Raw genomic sequence first — 20,856 nt, forward strand, 5'->3', positions numbered from 1 at the left:
TGATTTTTTAAATTTAATTTTAGATAATTTATTAATTCTTTGAAGGCAAATTGGGCTATCGAGCATCTAAGAAGAATTTCACTTTTGAATTCCTTACCTCGGAAGTTCTACTTTTATCGAAACTTTCAAATATTTAACGCAACGGAAATATAATGACGAATAAATATATAATATCGATAAGTATTTCAGAATTTTCCAAGAATTTATATTTCAGGTTTTCCGGAAGTTAAAGCAATAAAAAAGTAGACTTTCTAAAATTAATTAATTGAAAGATATTTAATTTCACTTTGTTTAAGTTAATTAATTCTCATAGTTCGTCTCATATCTCTCACTTGTTACCTATATTCTATAATTATATTAATGTTTGGCCCATAAATCGTTATCAATTATTCGTAGTAAAATTTGTTAGCATTTATGGATGCGTCGATGAAGTTACGTTTGGTTGATTGGACGATGACGTTTCGACGATGTCTCTCTGTTCTTACGATCAAAGTTGACGTGATTAATACAATTCTCATTTCGAAAACCATAGCACTATGTCATCCTGCCGCTGCGTACATATAATTATTCACTGGTTGTCTCCGAAACAGTGAACTGAAGATTAGACGCCGTCTATCAATTACTTTGGACGTCGTCAGAGGCGTTATTGGCGCGTTTCCGCTGTGCGGATCCTGCATTTCTCTACATTAATTACGACCATACCCACGTCGTGTGCGGTCTAATGAATCTCATTATATCATCCTTCTGGAGCCGTCTTCTTTTCATTATCTCCTTCGCGATTCGTTAAAATCTGTTTTGAAGAACTATTTGCATAGAACCATACTTTTCTTCGCGATGCATTACGAAACTTTTGAAATCTTTTGTAATTATGAATTATTAATTTATAACTTTTTAAAAATACTTTTTAAAAATACACTGTGATATGAGAAAAGTCTGTCGTTAATTGTTTTCTTGGACGAAACAGATTAGAACTTGAAGATGTAAAACGGTAACGTTTGTATCGTCTAAAAGTTTGAATATGACTACGACCTAGATTTTCAGCTTATTGTTAGTTATAAATTAAATTTGAGTTATTAATATAGAGTCCAGATTATATCTGAACTAATCGTGATAATACTCCGTTCGAATAATCGAATAACTTTCTTTCTACCATTTATTGTAAACTATGTTATAAGTATTAATAAACACAACTAACGCGATAAATATACGCAATAAACACGCTTGCGGCAGATTTTCCAATTTCTATTCTTCACTTTCAATTGCAAGAGACCAGTCTCGAATATTCCATTGATCGGTGCACCGATATGAACGACGTTTTATACTTACAGTATTATTTATAATTTTGAACGCACTTTTAACCCTGTTACGTACGTTTACGATCACAATCATTTTCGAAACATTGTTGAGAATTGTGGATCTTGATGGCCGAAATATTGTTATGGAGACATTAAATTTACACTGGGCATTACTATTAACGTAGACATATATTTATTTTATAAACGATTTCTAGAATATTCATCGATACACACTTGCACGCGTCTTAGCACTTTCTTCCACATCCGACCTTTTGTAGACTGCTAACCGACCGAACTGTTTACATTCGTCTGTTTCTCAGACACACATATCTCCACACACTGATATCAACATGCAAACATCTCAACTACGCATTCGACCTAGTCCAGCACAAAAATTATACATATCTCAATAAACATATCTCTAAAAAAAAAAATATCTGACCAATCTTGCTAGACAAAGAAAATGTTACCTTAAGACCTACACCGATCGATAGATTCACATATGTATGTTACATTCCGTTATTGAAAATTATTTTGTATATGTATTACAATAGCACAATTTCGTATTGCTCGGTACGTTTGTACAGCTATAACTTTCGTACAATTACGAATCAAACGTCGAAACAGCTACAATATCATTTCCGTCTTGATAATCACAACGTGTCTACCAGCTTTACGTGCAGCTGTCACGTATGACTCGCCATTGTTACGTATGATTATTCACGAAGACGCATCTATACCGGAGAAGAGAAATGCCGGATCCCGTCTGTTAGGTCTGTCTGACCTGTCTCAGTTGGCGGACCGGGGGCGAGATTGCCAGCCGTGTTCTCTTCCTCCTTACTATTCCTGTTGCTGTAATGTCGGAAACACCGTGTTTCCCGTGGGAATGTCACTGTTCGAGCGATATCTACGGCACATTTTCTCAAACTTTCGCCGTGATTTCCACGCCACAATGCAAAAAACTTACGAAACGCACTAAGCGGAAGAAACTGCGGGGCAATATAATTTTAGCTTTAGCCAGCCATTGTGTAGCTACGTTTCCATAGTATTTCTCTCGTGTATGGTGCATGCAGCACGCGCAAAACTACTTTTTCAATTTCACGAAGAAGTTAAAAGCGCGCGAGGACACGAAGCGCAACGAATTGTTTCTGACAAATATCTTGCTAACGTTTATTTTGCGTTCCAGTCTAAGAGCGGTGAATTTGTGGAACATTTAGATATTTGACGTGTTATTGAAACTGATGATTTTGTTATATGTATATATTTTGGATACATGGACAGTTGGTGTAAGCAAGTATTTATAAATCTATCTTCTATCAGCAGTGACATATAAAGTATAACAAAAATTAGATCAATGTTAATTACAATGAATATATGGACTAAGCATTTGGAACTCTTATAACTTATAGGTAACTGATTTTTTAATACTTTACATCAACAAGAAGTTTCAAGGCCGTGGGTTTTTTCTGACCATAATATCCATTCTTTCCTAATATCTCCCCATAATTCCTTATTTAAAATGTGTTTTAACGAAACGATGTATTTATATTTTTGTGTCGTCTAAAATATTCGGCTTACCGTGAATCTAACTATCGGGTTTGGGTAACTCGATTGTCATGAGCAGTGTTCGAGTAAACGAAAAATGTAAATACGAATTTCGGTCCAGCAAACCGATCGAATTCGTTCTCTTCCGCATGCTTGCATACACGCTTCTATCACATATGTTTCAATATATTTAATATGTTTCTTCTATACTTTATCTTAAAATATACGATCCTAAAATTGGATTTCGGAGGCGTGTAACAAGATATTCCATGTAACAATACTAAATGAGCCCTGTGGTCTTCACGTATCGCTTATGTTGAGGTTGACTGACAGAAGAACGAGTGGATGAATTTGTAATAGAAAAATATATTGAAATAAATGAAGGTATAAGTATAAGTATAATGTATGTTGATCCAGATCCTCGCTCTTATAGTGTCATAATACAATGGAAGCGATAGGGAGGACGTTCATATATTTATAGCAAAGAATATTACCAAAAAAGTTAACCTTGTAGTTCTAGCTAAAGGCTACAAGAAGCAGCAATAGAGATCTACTTGTAGCTCCTTTGTTTTTAGACCTTGTAATTCAAAACATAATTTATATTCAATAATACACACAATAAATTTTCACTAAATTCTATTCTCTTCGTAACAGCGGTCTCCAGGTCACGGATATACAAAAGTAAAGATGTAGAGTTTTTCTTGAAGTAATTACTTACAACAACTTACAAAGAATACAAATTTCGATATCGTACGTTCGCTACTTGTAAATAAAATACCGTATAAATTTACGACACTGTAAAAGGTCGAGGTACTTGGATACAAATCACGTTTGTATTCAATATCATTCTATCCTTGATATGCTTGTAAAATGTTGGAATATTTCTTCCAAAAGGAAGCTTACGAAAATGTTTTGTGACAGTGAGCCACAAAGATACTTCAAAAACTTATAGCGACATTTTATGAATATATTACATGTATTATATGAAACATTTAAAAAATTTGTTGGCATTAAACACGCAAGAGTTACAAGATTTTCATTGAAAAAGATAAATTCGACCGTCAGTTATCCATTGCTTTAATAAATCTCAATATTTAGAGGAGCCTTTTTTAGCATCTGTTTGTTTGTTTATACCAATGTAATGTAAATACTAATTTTTTACCAAATGTATAATAGCGCTGGTTAGTAGTGTATCTCACTACAGCGTTAATGAAATTTCACCGATAATCGAAATTTCACACGTATATTATATTCGTCAGACTTTTCTACGATAAGTCCTCGGACTCTGGAACTCGATAAGTTTCAAATCTCCAGGAAAAGTTCCCGAAACTTATTTTCCGAAGCTCTGTCAATATCAACGACGACAGAATGTCACAAACTTGTTACCTTTAAAGAATGATTTCTCTTTTCTGACTAGGTATACGAGATGTACGTGGCCGGATATCAATTCAAGGTTCTCTCTCCAGTATTCACGGGTCACTGGGGTCTACAGACAAGAAAGACCAGACCAGCTTGGCGCGAACGACAGAACAGTGCCAACAGGAAGCACTTCGAGACGTTTAAGAAGGAAGTTTTCGCCCGTTACATGCGCGATCCTTTGAAGATGATGAAGAACCCTCACTGACGAAAAGTTCGTCGAAGGTTTCGCTAATTTATTAGCGAGATCTTGATCGCCGTCCTTTTTATTCGTCGCGCGGGGCTCTCACTGAACCAATCGGGACAACCTTCAGCGTCTTTGTCTCAAGGGCGATGCTGGGCTCTAATTGCTCTACCTGACACGGTGCCATAAGGTTTAAGTTTTTAAACGGACGAACAATTTCATCGACCGTGTCAACGATTCGATTAGGAACGTATCGATCGATTGCTCTATTTTTCACTGTAACCGAGACCAGATCGTTTTCTATATATTTTGTATCGTATCATGAACTTCGAACAATCAGTGAACTTGTATATCGAGATTTTAGTATTAAATACTGGAAGACGAATAGTTTGAAAAACGTCTGTCCGCGTTGCTGCGCGCAAACATCCGGTGGTGTACGTTTAATTCGAGGTCCTCTGCATAATAGTTTACTGACTAAGAATATTAATAAATTGACAAGTCACAGGTAGTAGATGATAGACTTGTGTTTGACAACTTTGCAATTTCGCATCACGTAGAATAATCGTACGGCGTGTAGTTTCTTAAATTTATTTCTACAGTTGAATTTCTTACATTACGGAAATTGTTACCGCTACGAGAGAGAGTTTATTAGTTCTGGTAACTTGTGACTTGTAAAATTTCACTAATAACTAGTTCAATCGTGCAAAGCGAGCCGAGAAATTGATCCATCCATTGTGTAGCGAGTTTTATGGCCTTTTTAACCTTTCACGGGCCTTGAAAAATGAAGAGATTTGTCGTCTCGAACATGATGGTTTTACTTAATGTGTCGTTATTCGATCGTTATTCAAAGCGACCTTATCAACTATCTCGAACCTTCCTGCTATCCCGGGGAATTTCGCGTGTTCCTTGTACGTTAAAGGATCGCTTTAATAGCCCTTCATATTCCGTTGTCATTATCGACAAAATAATCAATTACTGGGTGATCACCCGTATCCGACGTTTCCTGCTTGCAAAGAGTTTGATGTTCGCGTATGATTCCAGTCCATTAAACTTCGCGTTTGTGAATTTTCAAGTTATATACCAGCCGTTGTAACGTCGAAAATGGAAAGTGGTCTACCTTCGTCCGAATCTATTAAGATACGTGTGACTTTTTCGTTTAAATTGCACGTTAACGACTTTACTAAGCCGTAAAAAATCTTCCTTTTCAGTTAAAACAACGGTTAACGAGGCAGGATCAATATCGATTTCCGCGTTCTTAATACTTCTATACAGAAATAGGAGCTAACCCGCGAACAGTTTTTGCCTCTGCAACGTTTCAAGCTATCAAAGTTCGATATACGTGTCGTTCATGTGCTATTTCATACGTTGGACAGAGATTGCCGCTTTGTATCATGCGCATATGGATGTTGAAATCATAGCCCGAAAGCTTTCGTTTTCGAATAGTATTTTCCTCGTTCCCGTTTGATATCTTCGCTGGTCATTCCGGTAATATCCGTCCCGGTAAATCGGTGACATATCACGTGTATATAGATCGTCTCAAGCTGGAGAGAAATTGAGACCCGTGCTGTCTTTCTGTCGGCTCGAAGGAGAAACATTGGTACAGTCCGATGTACAGGTCGTACGTCAAGATTGTGTTTCGATCGTGTCGACAACTTTTAATCCTGCATATACAGCGGCTCGCGAAAGTATTTGAATACTTATCATAAAAATTGCTATGTATATATTGTATGTATTATACAAAAGATTTTATGATTTAGTTAGATCTCTAATGAGAATCTGAAAATGTACATGGAAATTGCAAGATATTTGTTACAGTAACACATATTTATAATAAAAGATGAGTAGTCACACCTTAAGTACTTAACGAGTGTTAAGTACGATCCCAATAAATATCGTGATATATTGATATAGTAGATAATTGATAGTTTTCGATACCTTTGCGATCTCTGTGAAATATATATTTGCGCGAAACATCTTGCAGCTTCTATGTAAATTTTCAGATTTCTTTCAAACTTTATCGATACGATGGCTATAGACGGGCTTAGTCACAGCGCTGACGAAATTTCAAAATATTTCGTATAACGCACGTAACATATTGACAAGATCTTTCTACGAATACACTTTCCTGAGCCATTGTACGTCGCACCGTATAAACGTCGTAGGTAATGATAACAATGAAATGGTTTTAGCCCATGATCGATCGATTTCGCAACATACAACAGACCAGACTAAGACAATCGACACGATCGATGCTATTCCAGGGCCTAAGGTGTTTGTCATAGATATACATCAGTGGGTTCCACGTAAACGAGCATCTGTTTGGGAACTTGTCGCGAAGAAGAATGCTATTTATTATTAAGATCAAAGTATTTTCACTTTATTCAAGACACGTATTATGATTGATATTGATTATGTTACTTAATGTTACATATCGATACGACAATGTCCATTTTCTATTCACGGAATCACTTTAGTAGCGAAAGCACTTAGCAAACCTTACCAATGGAACCAAACCCACTACCCCGTGATCGGAAAAATGCGAGGGAATGCCAGTTAAGGAACAAAGCATTTGGACGAAAGTAGGTTCGAATTGTTCGAACACAACATCGAATTACGATTTAAATCAAAAGAAAATAAGGACAAACGTAGCGTGTCTCAATCGCTGGTGAAAGATGCGAATGACAAACAGCTTAAACGAGTCGGTGTAACGATTGGATCGTGTTAATCGCGTTATTGAAAAGTATAAAGGATCGAAAGAAGGTGAAAGGAATGAAAGAGAAACGTAACGAACGAAAGGAACACGAAGGATCGCTTAGGCGTTGCGAATCGTTGCGAATATTTCGTATTTGTTTGTGTCGAAGAGAAGAATCCTTAAAGGGAGGAGAATGAGAACAAGGACGAAGGCAAAAGAAGAAGAAAGGAGTTCGCGTGTGGAGATGCAAGGTAGAGCAATCAAGTAGCCGTGATCAGCGTCGAGGGGATGGTGGCGTACTTATGGGTGCTTCTGGTTCATCGGTTCGTCCTAAACGAAACTAAGCTCGCTTGCTGCTTCCACTCACGGATTCCCAGAGTCATCAGAGACTGCCATGCGGGATCGCGGAATAAATATCTGCCGGTGAGTTTCGCGGCACGTACACGGTGCACGAACGGGGAAACGAGGTCGTAGAACTTAAGCGAACGTACCTCGTTAGCTATCTGTGATTTAAGAGTTTTAAGTTCGACGGATCGATCTCGGCTGAAAAGAAAGAGCCGCGAAAGCTTTTCAAGTGCGCATTCGAAAAGTCACGGAGAACGATGTGTCGTTATATTCGACGCACGATATTGTCAGAGAAAGAAACGGAATTGTATAATTGTCATGTATATATATTGACACGTATATTAACAAAATTACGAAAAGATCGCTGTCAACGAATTTCTTAATCGATCAACCATTTGATAGTGTAATAAAATAGGAAAGAATTCGAAATGAATGTTAGAAAATAACGATCTGTTTATTCTCAAGGTTTCCTGCATTTTTGGTATCAGATACGAACATACGTACATATTGAATTTCTTGTAGAAAATAAATATTATTCGTAATCGACAGAGTTGTTGATAATAGGAAGACAGCTCCAATTTACAGTAATTCGAGTAAACCAACAAAAGTCAATTCAGAAGCAATGAAAATCAAATCATTCTTCGGAATGTGTTATAAATTTTTGCGCTTTGGAATACGAGACTTACACTTCCCTTTTTCTTACGATAAAATCACTATAAAAATGAAATGTTGGAACTGCCTCCTTATTGCCGCAAATCCCTCGATTATAGTTACTATATTTCGCAAGTTTTTCGAATCTTCCTCAGACTACGCTGTTAAAAGGTTAGAAGTTCGTGAAACAAATCTTCGTGTTTCGGTTCTTGCGATCCTCGCTGACGATTCGAAAATGAAATTACGCGGTACTCGTAAGGCAGTGACGCTAATGGAAGTCTCAAACTCCGATTTCATTTTTGAATTATCTATACAGCCGCGGCTGTTACCGTTCCAATATCATCGTACGCGCATCCTCGATCAAAAAGCATACACGCAAGTGAAATACAAACGAGATCGACGCGTGATCTATTCGAAAGGCCGCGATATCGCTAAGTGCAGCGAACGATCTTTTTATCCGGTTCTTCGGTGATGCCATTGCCACTTATCACGCGACATTCCAATGTTATCGAATTATCGCAAGTTTCCCGAAACGAGAATACGGAGAAAAATGAGACAAAGTGAGATTTTGATAGAGCTATTCGCATTCGCGTCTTTTCGAATCCTATTCAGCTCCCTTCCCTTCCCGTTGTCTCGTCTCAACAGCAAGAACATTGCTCAACGATTCGTCGCTAGTAAACCGATTTGTGTAATTTATGGAACATTTTATGACACAGAGTTATTGTATATTATAATGTTTTTACGAATACGTGTAAACCGCCAAAATGATTGTAACACGAGATGATTACTGTTAAAAGGTGAGGCACAATAAATCAGTACGAAGCATGGATATGAAATATTCTCTTCAATGCATTTCGATATCAACCAATTACAAGCGTATTCAATGAAAAATCGTTTCCACTCGAATCACAGTCGTTGTACGTAAAATGTGTTTTATTATATGGCTGGGAATAAATCTAAAATAACCAAAAATATCGTAGGCGGACGAAAAGAACATTTATGAACAATATTGTTATGTCATAGCGAATCATTTTGTACGATATATCGTATATGGCTGATACAAGATTATTTTAACGTATAGAGATATTAGAAAGAAAGCTGGAACTTCAAGCAGAAAAGAAACGGTTACAAGTTGCAAGTTAATATCCATTTATTTTCGCAGAACTTGATCTATGCTTGATAACGTGTTCGCGAATAATTCTTTCGCCTAGTTGGGAAACTAGAACGGCTTGAAAAAGGACAAGCAATTAAATACACGGTGTCGAGGTGCGCTCGTGATACGCGGATTATTTTCCGATGGTAACTAGCAAACTTCACCACCGACTCGATGTAACTTCGAAGCGAAAACTTTGTAATCGCTCGGAATATTGGTTTCGGGGCAAGTGTTTTCAGTCAAGGTGGTATGTAAACTTTCCAAAGAATGTGCTTTATTACATTTTTTTCGTCGCTTCTTTCCCGTGCTGCATCCAGGGTACATCGTGAGACCGCGCTTATCGAAACGCGAAGAATGTCTACGGATATCGATAAGGTATCGCGTCTCTTCGTGCTCCGAGGTGATGAACAGTCGAGGGACGTAACGTCTCTTTATTATTTTCGAACGCGAAAGAATATCCTGATAATTCGGTTCCATTTTTTTTTCTATAGACAATGGATCGTTACTGAGTTAATTTGGTAAAAAAAAAAAACGAATCTTTTCTTATCCTTTGTGTTTTTGAACGATTGCCTTTATTGGCTATTTAACGCGATAAGGATGAGAAATTCGCAATGAACTCATTCGCTTTTCATTTCTAGATTTACTTCGTTTTCTACAAGTGTCCTAATACTTATAAACGGAGGTGATCGATCGATCGATTACGTGATATTAACCTTGGGTTTGACTTTCTCTATCGGCTTATAGAAAATCATTTCTGACATTCTTTATCGCTTATCTCTTAATCCAGAACATTTTCTATAAACTCACAATTTATACGTACAATTATTAACTTCGTAATTGTTTCTTTCTAATCCTCCTTTATTTCTATCGAGTTAATTCGATCGTTAATCTTCGTTGTAATGCTCCTTCTTCGGTCGAACTAAGTACGTATACCATATAGTAAGAAGCAGTTATCAAGTATGTACGGTGCGCAGAGAGGGAAGCAGACGTTTCGATTTCAATTCTTGCAACGAGACAAATAGGAACACGTTGTGATGTCAGACTATTTTCGAGGAAATTGTCATAATGCTGGGTAATCCGATTTTGTTCCGTGCCAATATCGAACGACAGGAACGCGGTACGACAATAGTTTGTTGTAACCAAACTCCGCACTTAACGTATTTCACAAAGGTACTGCGGTCGAGCTGATACGATCGATGCTGTTGCGATTACCAAGTCCTGTTACGTGCATCTCCAATCCGTAAACGATAAGCGGATTTTTCTACACCTTTTGTTTTACACAGCACCTTGTTTTTACGTAAGACACAGAGGAATTTCTTTCTACTCATACACTTATACGATAATGTAGATTCGACGTCTGTTGTCTATTATAAGTTACTCGCTACTTTTTCTTTTTGTTTTTTCGCGATGTATAAATAAAGCTTTCTAAATGTCAAAGTGATTCGTTTTATAAATTAAGGGTTCCACGAAGCAAAGAAACTAGATCGCAAGAAACGAATCTCGAAGACAAGACTTTTCGTTCTAATCTCTAACTTTTCGTATTTTTATAGCTCAATGATTTAATTCGATATCGATATCTTAGTAAATTCTCAGTTGGCTTAAGAAAAGCTTACAACTATACATATAACTGCAAGGAAGAACGATATCTGTGTAACAGGCTTTTGTTATACTTTCATCGAAGGAAAAATGCCACTATTTTTCACGTTCGATTTCCACGCTTTTTAAACATCGCGGCGCTGTCATATCTATTGATAACGAATGAAACCGAGCGATTAAGATTTAGCAACGAACCAGTAATCGCGTGTACGCTTGCAGGACGATCAGCGACATTCATCGCCATTGAATCGGCACGACGATCCGCAGGTTTCGATAACACAAAATCGAATGAAACCAAACCGCGGCTACGCGGATCATACCAGAATGCGAGCGGGCCATACTTCTGTCGTTCCCGTTGTTCCCACGGTTCCCGTCGCTTTGTGCAATTTCGGCTTGCTTTGCCGCTTTCACCGGGCTTTACCAAGCGAAACGAACGCCGTTCCGTTTTGCCTCGCGTCGCGTTGCTCGTTTTGCGACTCGTGCCACAGGATCGACGTGTTTCATGGGAACATGAAATAGGAAACACGAGACGAAGATGTCGCGAGTGGCTGTAGGTGTAGACGTCGTCGTCGTCCCAGGACCAGACTAATTCCATCTAATCTCGAATAATCTTCGCTAATCTTGTGCAATCTAACGACAGCTTCGTAGGGCGACGACGCCGCAATAGGTTCGTTTTCAATTAGAGAGAGTTTGATGGCATCTACGTTCGATCGACCAAAACTCGACCGACTGAGAAGAAGGCTGAAAGCGCGATCGATTGGCAGCGAATCTGTCGACGAAACAAATTACGGGCATTGTCGAAAGAAAAATTCTCGCAAGAGTGGAATACTTGTAAACTTTGCGTGCTATCGACACAGACACATAATCTATGCTTGCGAGCATTCAACAAGTACGACAATCGTACCAAGCCCGTACACACGCCGTATATGGTGTACAATCTTAACATCGAGATATCTACGTAATTCCTCGTTAGTTCGAGTCACAGGAAATCTCCCGAGTTCGTTAGACTGAACAGAAGCGGGTTGCTCGGATGGCAAGCTTTCACGAAGACGAAGGTTTCCAAGGGTGCAACAATTGACCGTGTAATCGCGGTTTCCTATCTTATCTCAGTACATCCTTTAATATTAATCTGGAAAGTGCTCCTCCGAACCGTGCAATAATGGGCTTTGTTCGTGCAGCGGAATCAACGGCGACGGGAAGGGCATTCAACGATCCTCCGAGGAATATGCCCGTCCGGATTTTCAGAATTTTTCCTCCCAGACTCAAAGGAAACAGCGCACCGCTGTCGCTGGAATCGTCGGTCGATCGATTCGTCGTCAGGAACGACCCGCTTTCAAACGGAACGTCGATCTTCCGTTCCGACGAAAACTGCGCGCGCGACAAACCGAGCTCTTCCTCCGCGCCGGCATTTTCCGCTGACAAATGGAACTGATCCATTTAATCGTGCTAAACGCTGTCCCTTTGAACGTGGCACGCGTTCACCCGCCATTCGCGTCTTACGAACGTGAAACTTCCGTCTAAACGTTGAACGGTCTGACAAGCTGTTTCTGGTGTTTGCATATCTATGCGTGTAGGGAATATAATTCTGATTAAAAATTAGCTTTAAAGTATCACACGGTAAACGAAGATCAAAGGAGAAGTGTTCTGGTTACAGAGGGTTGATCGTTCTTCCGAATTATTCAAAGTTGCTGAGAAATTAATTAAACGAATTCTCCGATATATATATATATATATATATATACACGTATGTGATTTAATAAATTAAATCCGAGTGAAACGAGTAGCGAAAGGAAGGACAGTATCGATGCGCGCGTATTTTTCACAGAAAAACTTGAAAAATGTTGCTTCGTAAAATTAGCCGCGTGGCAGCACAGAGAGAGAGAGAGAGAGAGAGAATGGACGCAGCGCATTCCGCGAAACGGAAGCGATCGATTCCGTATGACAAGCGTTCGTTTCAATCTATTCGGGTCGGAATTTTCGTGAGACTTGGTGGAATTCGTTATTTCATCGGAGAGGCGTGCGAAATTCGTCGAAAAGTTGCCGCGATGGAAGGAAAACATGATCTGCGTGCACAAACAATTCTGTCAACGAATTTAATTTCATCGCGATGTAAATTTGTATCCGTTCGGTCGAACGAAGAGAAAAGGATTCAATTAAAATGGAATACTGCTGGCAGCGACGCGTGGAATGTTTTTCGAAAAGGCTGAAAAATACGAAGCTGATGACTGCTCGCCTCCAGTCTTCTCGTTTCCGAGCGGCAAAAAAAACTTTCGGACTTTTATTTCTTTCCATAGCTGTGAAATCTATGAACGTATGTACAAAATATTTTCAAACTCTATGCAACAATATCTTGATACCTGTTCGTTCGTTTTACAATTTTTTTACATCAAATATCGTATTAATAGATTTAATACGTTTCACAACAGACAAACGAAGAAGAGAAATACACCGATAATTTTCGTAGTTTCTATTATCGCTCTATTAACTCGATAATTTCCCAGACGACTTTGTACAAAGCGCATCACGCGACATAAAAATATAACGACGGAACGCGTGAAACAGGCGACGAAAAAACTGATTTCATCCTATAAGTTAAAGATGTTTCGTCGCAGTTAAACGTTCACGTTTAATAACGCAGCGGATCTGTAGACTAAACAAGTCCCCTATATCGTCTGGTCCGTGGCAGAGTGTCTTAAGAAATATAAAAAATATTAAAAAGAGCAAAGTCTCTGGTAAAAACCGCCCTCTCTCTCCGGTAAGACAAGGTAAGAGAAAGCATCGTTTACGGGAGTTTCGAGGTTTCCTTTGAAACGCAGCAGATCCCGGCACGGTTGTTACGAATAATACCTCCGTAACGTCTTGTCCAACGTTCTAGGATTTCAATTGTTAAGCCCCATGCCAGTGAGCTCGTCGGGAACGAAGAATAGCAAAGAGACGAGAAAAGGCGGTGGGCACAATGCTCGGTTTCGTCGGTCGGATTCGACCAGAGCCTAGGTTCGTTTCGCTCCGTCGGACGGCGAACATCGACGACGAATAGCGAGGAATCTCAGCGAACCATTTAATGTCAGCCATGACGAACGTCTTTCGAGAAATTGCCAGGACGAATATTCACGACACGGAACTTCCCACTTTACCACGACCTCCAACTTTGAATTAAGGCTCTAATCCGAGTTTCACGGACCATCGCGAGACTATCAGTCGCGTGATCGGGATGCCCTCGTGTTTAGGGCCGAGTCCATTAACCGTGAACTTTCCAAGGTGGGAGCGTACCGAAAGCGACGTTTAATGATCCACGGACGAACCGGTGTCGTAGGTTTTATGGAGCCGAAAGGAACTTGGCGGAGACGGCGCGCAAGCTTCCATACCGCGACTTGTTGCCTGCATAATGCAACTTCTTTCGCCTGGTACTTGAGACTCGATGGTGTTAATCGAAACGTACTGTTTTTCGTTAAACGAATTTGCTCGACCGTTTTACGAAATTATCCCTAACGTCGAAATGAATCTCCCGTTCCACGTTGTCTGGCCAACGAACGTTTCACCAAGGATCGCTAGCCGACATTCTATTGCCGTGAAGCTCGTAGCCTTCGAACGTAGCGCGCATAGGGTTCGCTCGAACGCACCGGGAAGCAAGCTGACGATCCGAAACCATGATCGGTCGATCGGTGATGCGGTTAAAGCAATTGCGGATTCCGGCGGTGGCCGCCGCCTTACCTAATAATTTAAGGGATCATCGCTTCTCCGCTCGCTCCGTTCCACCTTGGTATTTGTCTTTCGGTCGATTTCGGAGAAATTAATCTTGGTCATCCACCCTGTCTACCTGCTTCGCCGTCCTTTCTTACATCCAACGCACCCCTCTCTCATCCATCCGTATTCTTTCGTTCCACCGATTCACGGTCGTCTCGTCCTTTTGTCTAACGATTTCCGTTTTCATCGTAGGCGGCTGCTCGTCATCCGCTCAGTCTGCTTCGATGTGGAAAGACCGCGTCCTTTTCTTTCCCGGCTTTCGAGTGTCAAATATTTGCGAAGCCCGGAGCTCGGCACGATCGTTCTCGAGATTACACGGGAATGCGGGTGATCAAAAGTTCGTCGTCGACGTGTAGAAAGGGGGGAGGGGACGTTCGCTGGTACGGCAGGCGGTAGATAGGAGGTGGAGGAGGAGGAGGAAGAAGAGGAGGAACAGCGGAAGAGTTGATAGGTGAGCGAAGGGGGTTGCTGGATAAGGGGTGGAAACGACGGTGGCTGTGCGGTAGAGCGCGCGGATCGGCCTTCGGGGCTGTGGAAGACGGCCTCGATGCCTGCAGCAGCGGAATCGTTTTGTAATTGATAGGAGTGTTTGTTCGCGTTTGTAAATACCATTCCATTAGTGCTGCCGCGAGCATGAACTACATGAACTTGGTTGCACGTCGAAGTTTCGAGCTCCTTCGGCTGTCGACCGGGCTACCGCCTACCGTGCAACCGGAAGTGAGAGAAATTGAGTGCCTCGATTGTTCTCTCGCCATTCCTTCTTGTCGCTGTCGCGTATATACCTGTTGTACGAACTGCTCTTTTCTCTCTTTGTCCTTCCTCCTTTCCATTTTTTATTTTGCTCGTTTTCTATTTCGTCCTGCTCGCCTTGATATCTACTCGCGTTCCTTCCGTGCTCGCGTTTCTTCTCATCTCGATTCTTTCTAGTAGATTCGATGCATCGATAAAATTAATTTTATATCACTTTGTAATATCATTTTTTCTACCCCGTGGTTTTAGTTTTACTCCTTTCCCCTTGCTGACTTTTTGTTGAAAAAGCTCTTCCATTCTTTTCATTGCAATCTTCGTTTCCATATTCTCGTATCGGAGTCGGTTTTACTTCCGCCTTACTGCCGTCTATCTTTTTAACTTCTTCACCTCGTGTCGTGTTTACACATTTTTCTCCGACAATTTCTCTTCCCCGACGACCCTCGCAACCTTTTCTCTTACCCAATTTGGTTTATCCCTTGTTCTTCCACATCGATGTTCTTCGATGTTCTTCCTTCGCTGGTTCTTCCTCTATTCGCATTTAAGTATTCCCTTTCTCCATTCTGCTCACCCTCAGCCACATGGTCTTCCGTAAGGTTTCGCAAACACGATTGCACGGATAGCTGCTGCAAGTGCACGTGCCACGATTTCCTTGTTGAATATGTACACACACGTACGTACGTTCATGCATGTAAAGCGTACACGCTCGAAACGTTCGAGACACACACGATTCCAGAGGGATCGTCGATGCTAGGTAACTCGATGGATTATGCGGCTAATTTCTAAAGTGGTCCGCAGCCTCCCTGAATTATGCGCCGCTAGCCTTAGTGGCTCGACAGTCGGCCGATCGATTAATATCGGTCGTAAGGTTACCTCTGTCCGGATAGCATGGCCAGCCGTGCTCGACCTTATCGGCCATGTCCTACGATTTGTCAGAATGACGCATACGTTTGCGCATTATACCGGAAATTCTCCAGAAACGAGCTCTCCTGCGGTTAATTCCGGTTTAAGGAGCTCGCTGGCTTCCTCATTTGCATAACAGCACCGATTTGATGGGAAGAGCAATGATTTGCGGATGGAATCGTAACGTCAGAACGAGATAGCGAGTATCGTTACTTGATTCGAAACCAGCACACCTTTTCTACATAAACGTTTTATTTTTCATCGGAAAATTAATATAAAAGCATAAAGTGTGCACGTCGCGTACCGTTGTCCTCGCTTCGTGAAAATCGTTACTTGTCTCTCCGTAGATCGTTCCCTTAAATTTTGCTTTAATATTCCTTCTTGACTTTCTTTCGCATGGCGACGTACGTACGATGTACCAATTACACATTGTTCGTTACAGAATCGTCGCGCCATATGGCTGTTTCTTCTATTTCCACTTCTCAACTTTCCCGTCTCGACTTACTCGTTATCGTTTCCACGCGGAATCACGATCAAAGGACCAAAGCGACGAACAAAGGGGGATCCGCGCGAATAAAAGCTAGACAGTTTTATTTCGCTGGTTCGGGAGGGTTCTCGCAGCGGAGAAGCGAAACCGCAATTTTATTTGCGCGATTTCGTAGCAGCTCGTGCGGGAACGTCATCTTGTTTTGAATTTTACGGCTGATCACTCAACGATACGGCGTCTAGGTCGCGTTCTATCGTCGCCTCTGGTAAAAAGAGAAACGAAATTCCCGTTCGGCGGATTCTTTCGTCCAAAAGCGAACAGACAGCGGCGAGATTTTTACACCAACGCCCACGTTTCCGCTGTAAAAATCTGTGTTTCGCAGAGAACCCTGTGCATGCAAAAAAGCATTGCCCCGGCAGATAATCGAGTCAGCGAAATCGTACCGGAACGAACGACCTCCTTTCGATTCGGCCAACGTGCTACCAACCCTCCGAACGAAACGATATTTGCCTGGATTCGTTTTTCAAAAATTCTCCAACCTCTCTCCGCGTGGCTCTTCCTTTATGATAATGCATTTGGTAAATTGAAACTTTTGCCCGGGCAATTTTGTCATCACTGATATCGATACGCGTCGGACTGGATCGTTCTCGACGCCTAATACGTTTAGAGGTGAATTTACGTAAGTGAATTCTGCGATCGAACGATCAACGTGCAAGTACAGCTTCCTCGAGTAATAATCGGTAGTGGTAAGTCTGTAGCAAGTATTAGCGTGCTTTGTGGTACGAACGATTCTGACAATCGAACGTCGTTGTTATGCCAGTATTTGTTAGACAGCTTCGATTATTTAGCTCGATAGCTTATTCGGTTTCTTGGACGATGTTTATCAAATAAGGATTTTCATTTATGGTTTCCATAGCGAAGTGTTATTGAAAATTACCATAGCTGGTCGTGGTGCATGATACAACATATTTCTAGAAAATACTGTCTTTCTTCGTACCAAACAATTACAAGAACGAGTCTAGCCACTTATAATAATTCAGTTTTGGTAACAAAGAAGCTATCGTTGATTTAACGAAAACCGTCGAAACAATTAAATTGAAAGTTGCGTCTCAATTATTGGCATAACGATATCGAGTCCAATTTCCTCGCTCGAAAATTACGATTTATCATCTTAACCAGTCTCAATTTCATTTCATCGATATAGAAGCGATATAGATCGTTGATAAAAGTACAGCAGAGGATCGATCTGTAAAATCGAATTTAAACAAACGGTCGACGACGCTCACGATGCGACGAGTGTCTTTTGGAAGACCGTAAACTGGTCAGATTCCATAGGGAATGGTAGGTGAAAATGCTGTTTCCGTGGGTTGGCCGCGAGCGGAGATGACGCGGTCCGAGTGAAACCTACGCTCCGCCACAGAACGAAGCCCGCAATATTTGTCCTGGCAATGAGTAATTAAAATGCAAATTACGAGTCACGAGTAAATACGTTTGCACGAGTCGTGCCAAATGCAGCCCGCGATCGCTAGGATTACCCTTTCAGCGGGACGCGATAACACAGACCGTTTTTGGCGTTCGCTTTCATGCCAGACATTGAAAATCGGCCAACACGCTCGCGAGAAACAATTAAAACGCAAGATTTATACACGTCTCGTATTTTTTCTGTACGTTATGTCCTCGCAACAAGAGAATGTTATTGTTTTGTATCGCTTCGCACGGTTTGCCAGTGGTCATTGCGGTACTCCATGATATTTATCATACTTAACCGAGAATAATATTTAATATTTATTTAGTTCTAATTTATCCGTGTACACATATCGCGCGATTTACGAACACCGCGGTGGCTTCGATCGAAACGGTCTCTAGGATACGGTGTCTAGAATAGGATGAATTTGTTTGCTTTTGAATTTCGTGTATTGGCTAGATTTTTTGTTCAACGAACACGCAGTTTCGTATCAAAAGGAAAATATAGATTTGCAGACGAGCTTGTATAAAATCTACAAAACCCGAGAGGAAGAACAACAATGTGAAAAAGAAGGAAATGAAAAGAAAAGAAAAGGGATAAAAAAGGTAAAATATTCTTATTCACGAACCAAATATTCTTAATAGTTCCTTTTGCAATCAAATTACTCTTATCCCGTAAGTTTACGTCAAAAATATATATATATATGTCGGATTGGGGTCAGGATTATGGAGAGGGGCGTTTGATGAATTCTCATTACAATTAGCCATTGCCGTGATACAATAAAGAGTTTACTAGCACAGGCTTATCAACAAGATTAAGCACTCGTAGCACTAGTGATAATGACCTTAGGTTCGAAACGAATCCGCGGTCACGGGATGATAAACGTATGTTCTCGCACAGTTCAAGTCTAACTCCTTGTTAGCTAGATGTGAGGTATTCACTGGTTGTAAGGTGGTACTGTCACTCGTCGATGAGATCGTACGAAAGAATGAATCCCCGTCTCGATGACGCCGTCGAGGAAAACTATAATGGGTGTGTCTAAGGACATTGAGATTCTCGGATTCGTCAACGAAAGCTTTCGTTCCAAAGGTGAGGGAAATTAGCGCTGTTGCTAAAATTGGTCGATCTCCATATCGGCGTTTTGAAAGAGATGCTGGCCGCCCTTGAGGGGAGGTTGTTGACGGGGGGCATCGTTCGTGGAAGATAGGTTTCTCCTATCTTCCCGTAGTTGCAACAAAGTCTATTTGAAGGACTTCGCTTGACTAAATCTTAAGATCTATAGCGGGTCCTCACGTTAGCTAAACATACACTACAAAGGCATGCCGACACCCGGCGATCATCTTACCCGGAGGACAAAATCCGCGTGTGGCGGGCCGCGGGATAGAAACTATCGAAGTATTTACTGCCACGTGTCGCTACGACTATTTCTTTTAAGGAGAGGTATAGAGTTACTCTGTGCCTTTGTTAGATAAAACGTTCATCCCTTTGACCGCGGCTATGTTCGGCGACTGATTGTCGCCTCGAGCCCAAGCTCATAATCATAAATCTCGAATAATCGGAGCTGCATTTGTTTAATCTAAGTTACAACGTTACGGTATTCCCGCGAATCCAAGGAGGGGTTCCGGTGTTCTTTCATCTCCGACATATATTTTACGAACTACATATATACGTTCATACGTGGGTTTGAAAACAAGTAGCCTTCGAAGATGTTTCTATATAGCAAAGAAATATAAATTGCATCGTAAATCCATTTAGATCGCGAAGAAATAATTTTTTCTTCGGTGATATTCTGACTAGGAAATACTATACTACAACTTGAGAACATTTTCGTCGAAAACAGAAGGATTAATCTATTTAGTTAATTAATAGTTTTTCAGCGAACGCGAAAGAAACAGCGTCGACCCGCTTTTCGTACATTCCGAAATAATTTGCAGAATTTAGGGAATAGAGGATATTAGCATTAAGCATTTGAACAACGTACAAATTCTCGTTTCATTGTTTACATCGAACTCATCCTTTTTATTACCGCGTGCACGCGTCTCTTGCAACGCGTTTCGCCGCGTATCTTCACCCTTTCACCGACTCGTTGCTTGTCTTCGCGCGAGCCAACCCATTTTACGGTCCCCGACCTCCGACTCGCAACTCGCGGTATTACTGAGCGTGGTAATTACCGTGGTTCTGATTACCTCACCATCCAAAGGGAGATAATTGCACGCGATGTATCCAGCAGCGCGACATCCCGCGCGAAAATACCATTACGCGGTCGTTCCTTCTTGCCGAATTGTTCTCGATATTGGACCATTTTTTTCAATGACAGCAATTGGATTTTATCCAAACCGGGGAAAGTTTTTCAAATGAAGCTGAAATAAGGTATTACGGGAACGTTTTAACCATTTTAACAATAAAATTATCTGCGTAATTTTTGGTCAGTCGAATTTTATTTAAACTTCTCTCCCCGTTTTTTTTGAAATTGAAACTTGTTTTCGTAAATTGATTTGACATTTGATGATATATTTGTACGACACTGAGTATTATACGTTTAGTAATGATGCAGTGTATTAATTTCTAGGAAAGTTTACGAAACGTTCGTTCGAAATCTTATTGCTTCTTTTGAGCGATATAATACAGGTGAA

The 20,856-nt window shown here is 40.7% G+C and overlaps 1 protein-coding gene across 1 annotated transcript in view; it reads left to right on the forward strand.

The window, feature by feature from the left end:
• LOC126915105 (beta-1,4-glucuronyltransferase 1) overlaps positions 1 to 8,964 on the forward strand; it is a 35,978-nt gene extending 27,014 nt beyond the window's left edge. The window contains exon 4 of the mRNA XM_050719511.1: positions 4,258 to 8,964. Within this exon, the coding sequence (XP_050575468.1) occupies positions 4,258 to 4,464 (207 nt within the window). The 3' untranslated portion in view covers positions 4,465 to 8,964. The remainder of the gene's footprint in view (positions 1 to 4,257) is intronic.
• The last annotated feature ends 11,892 nt before the right edge of the window (positions 8,965 to 20,856 follow it).

The sequence above is a fragment of the Bombus affinis genome, chromosome 4 (assembly GCF_024516045.1).
Source record: "Bombus affinis isolate iyBomAffi1 chromosome 4, iyBomAffi1.2, whole genome shotgun sequence".
Classification (NCBI taxonomy): domain Eukaryota; kingdom Metazoa; phylum Arthropoda; class Insecta; order Hymenoptera; family Apidae; genus Bombus; species Bombus affinis.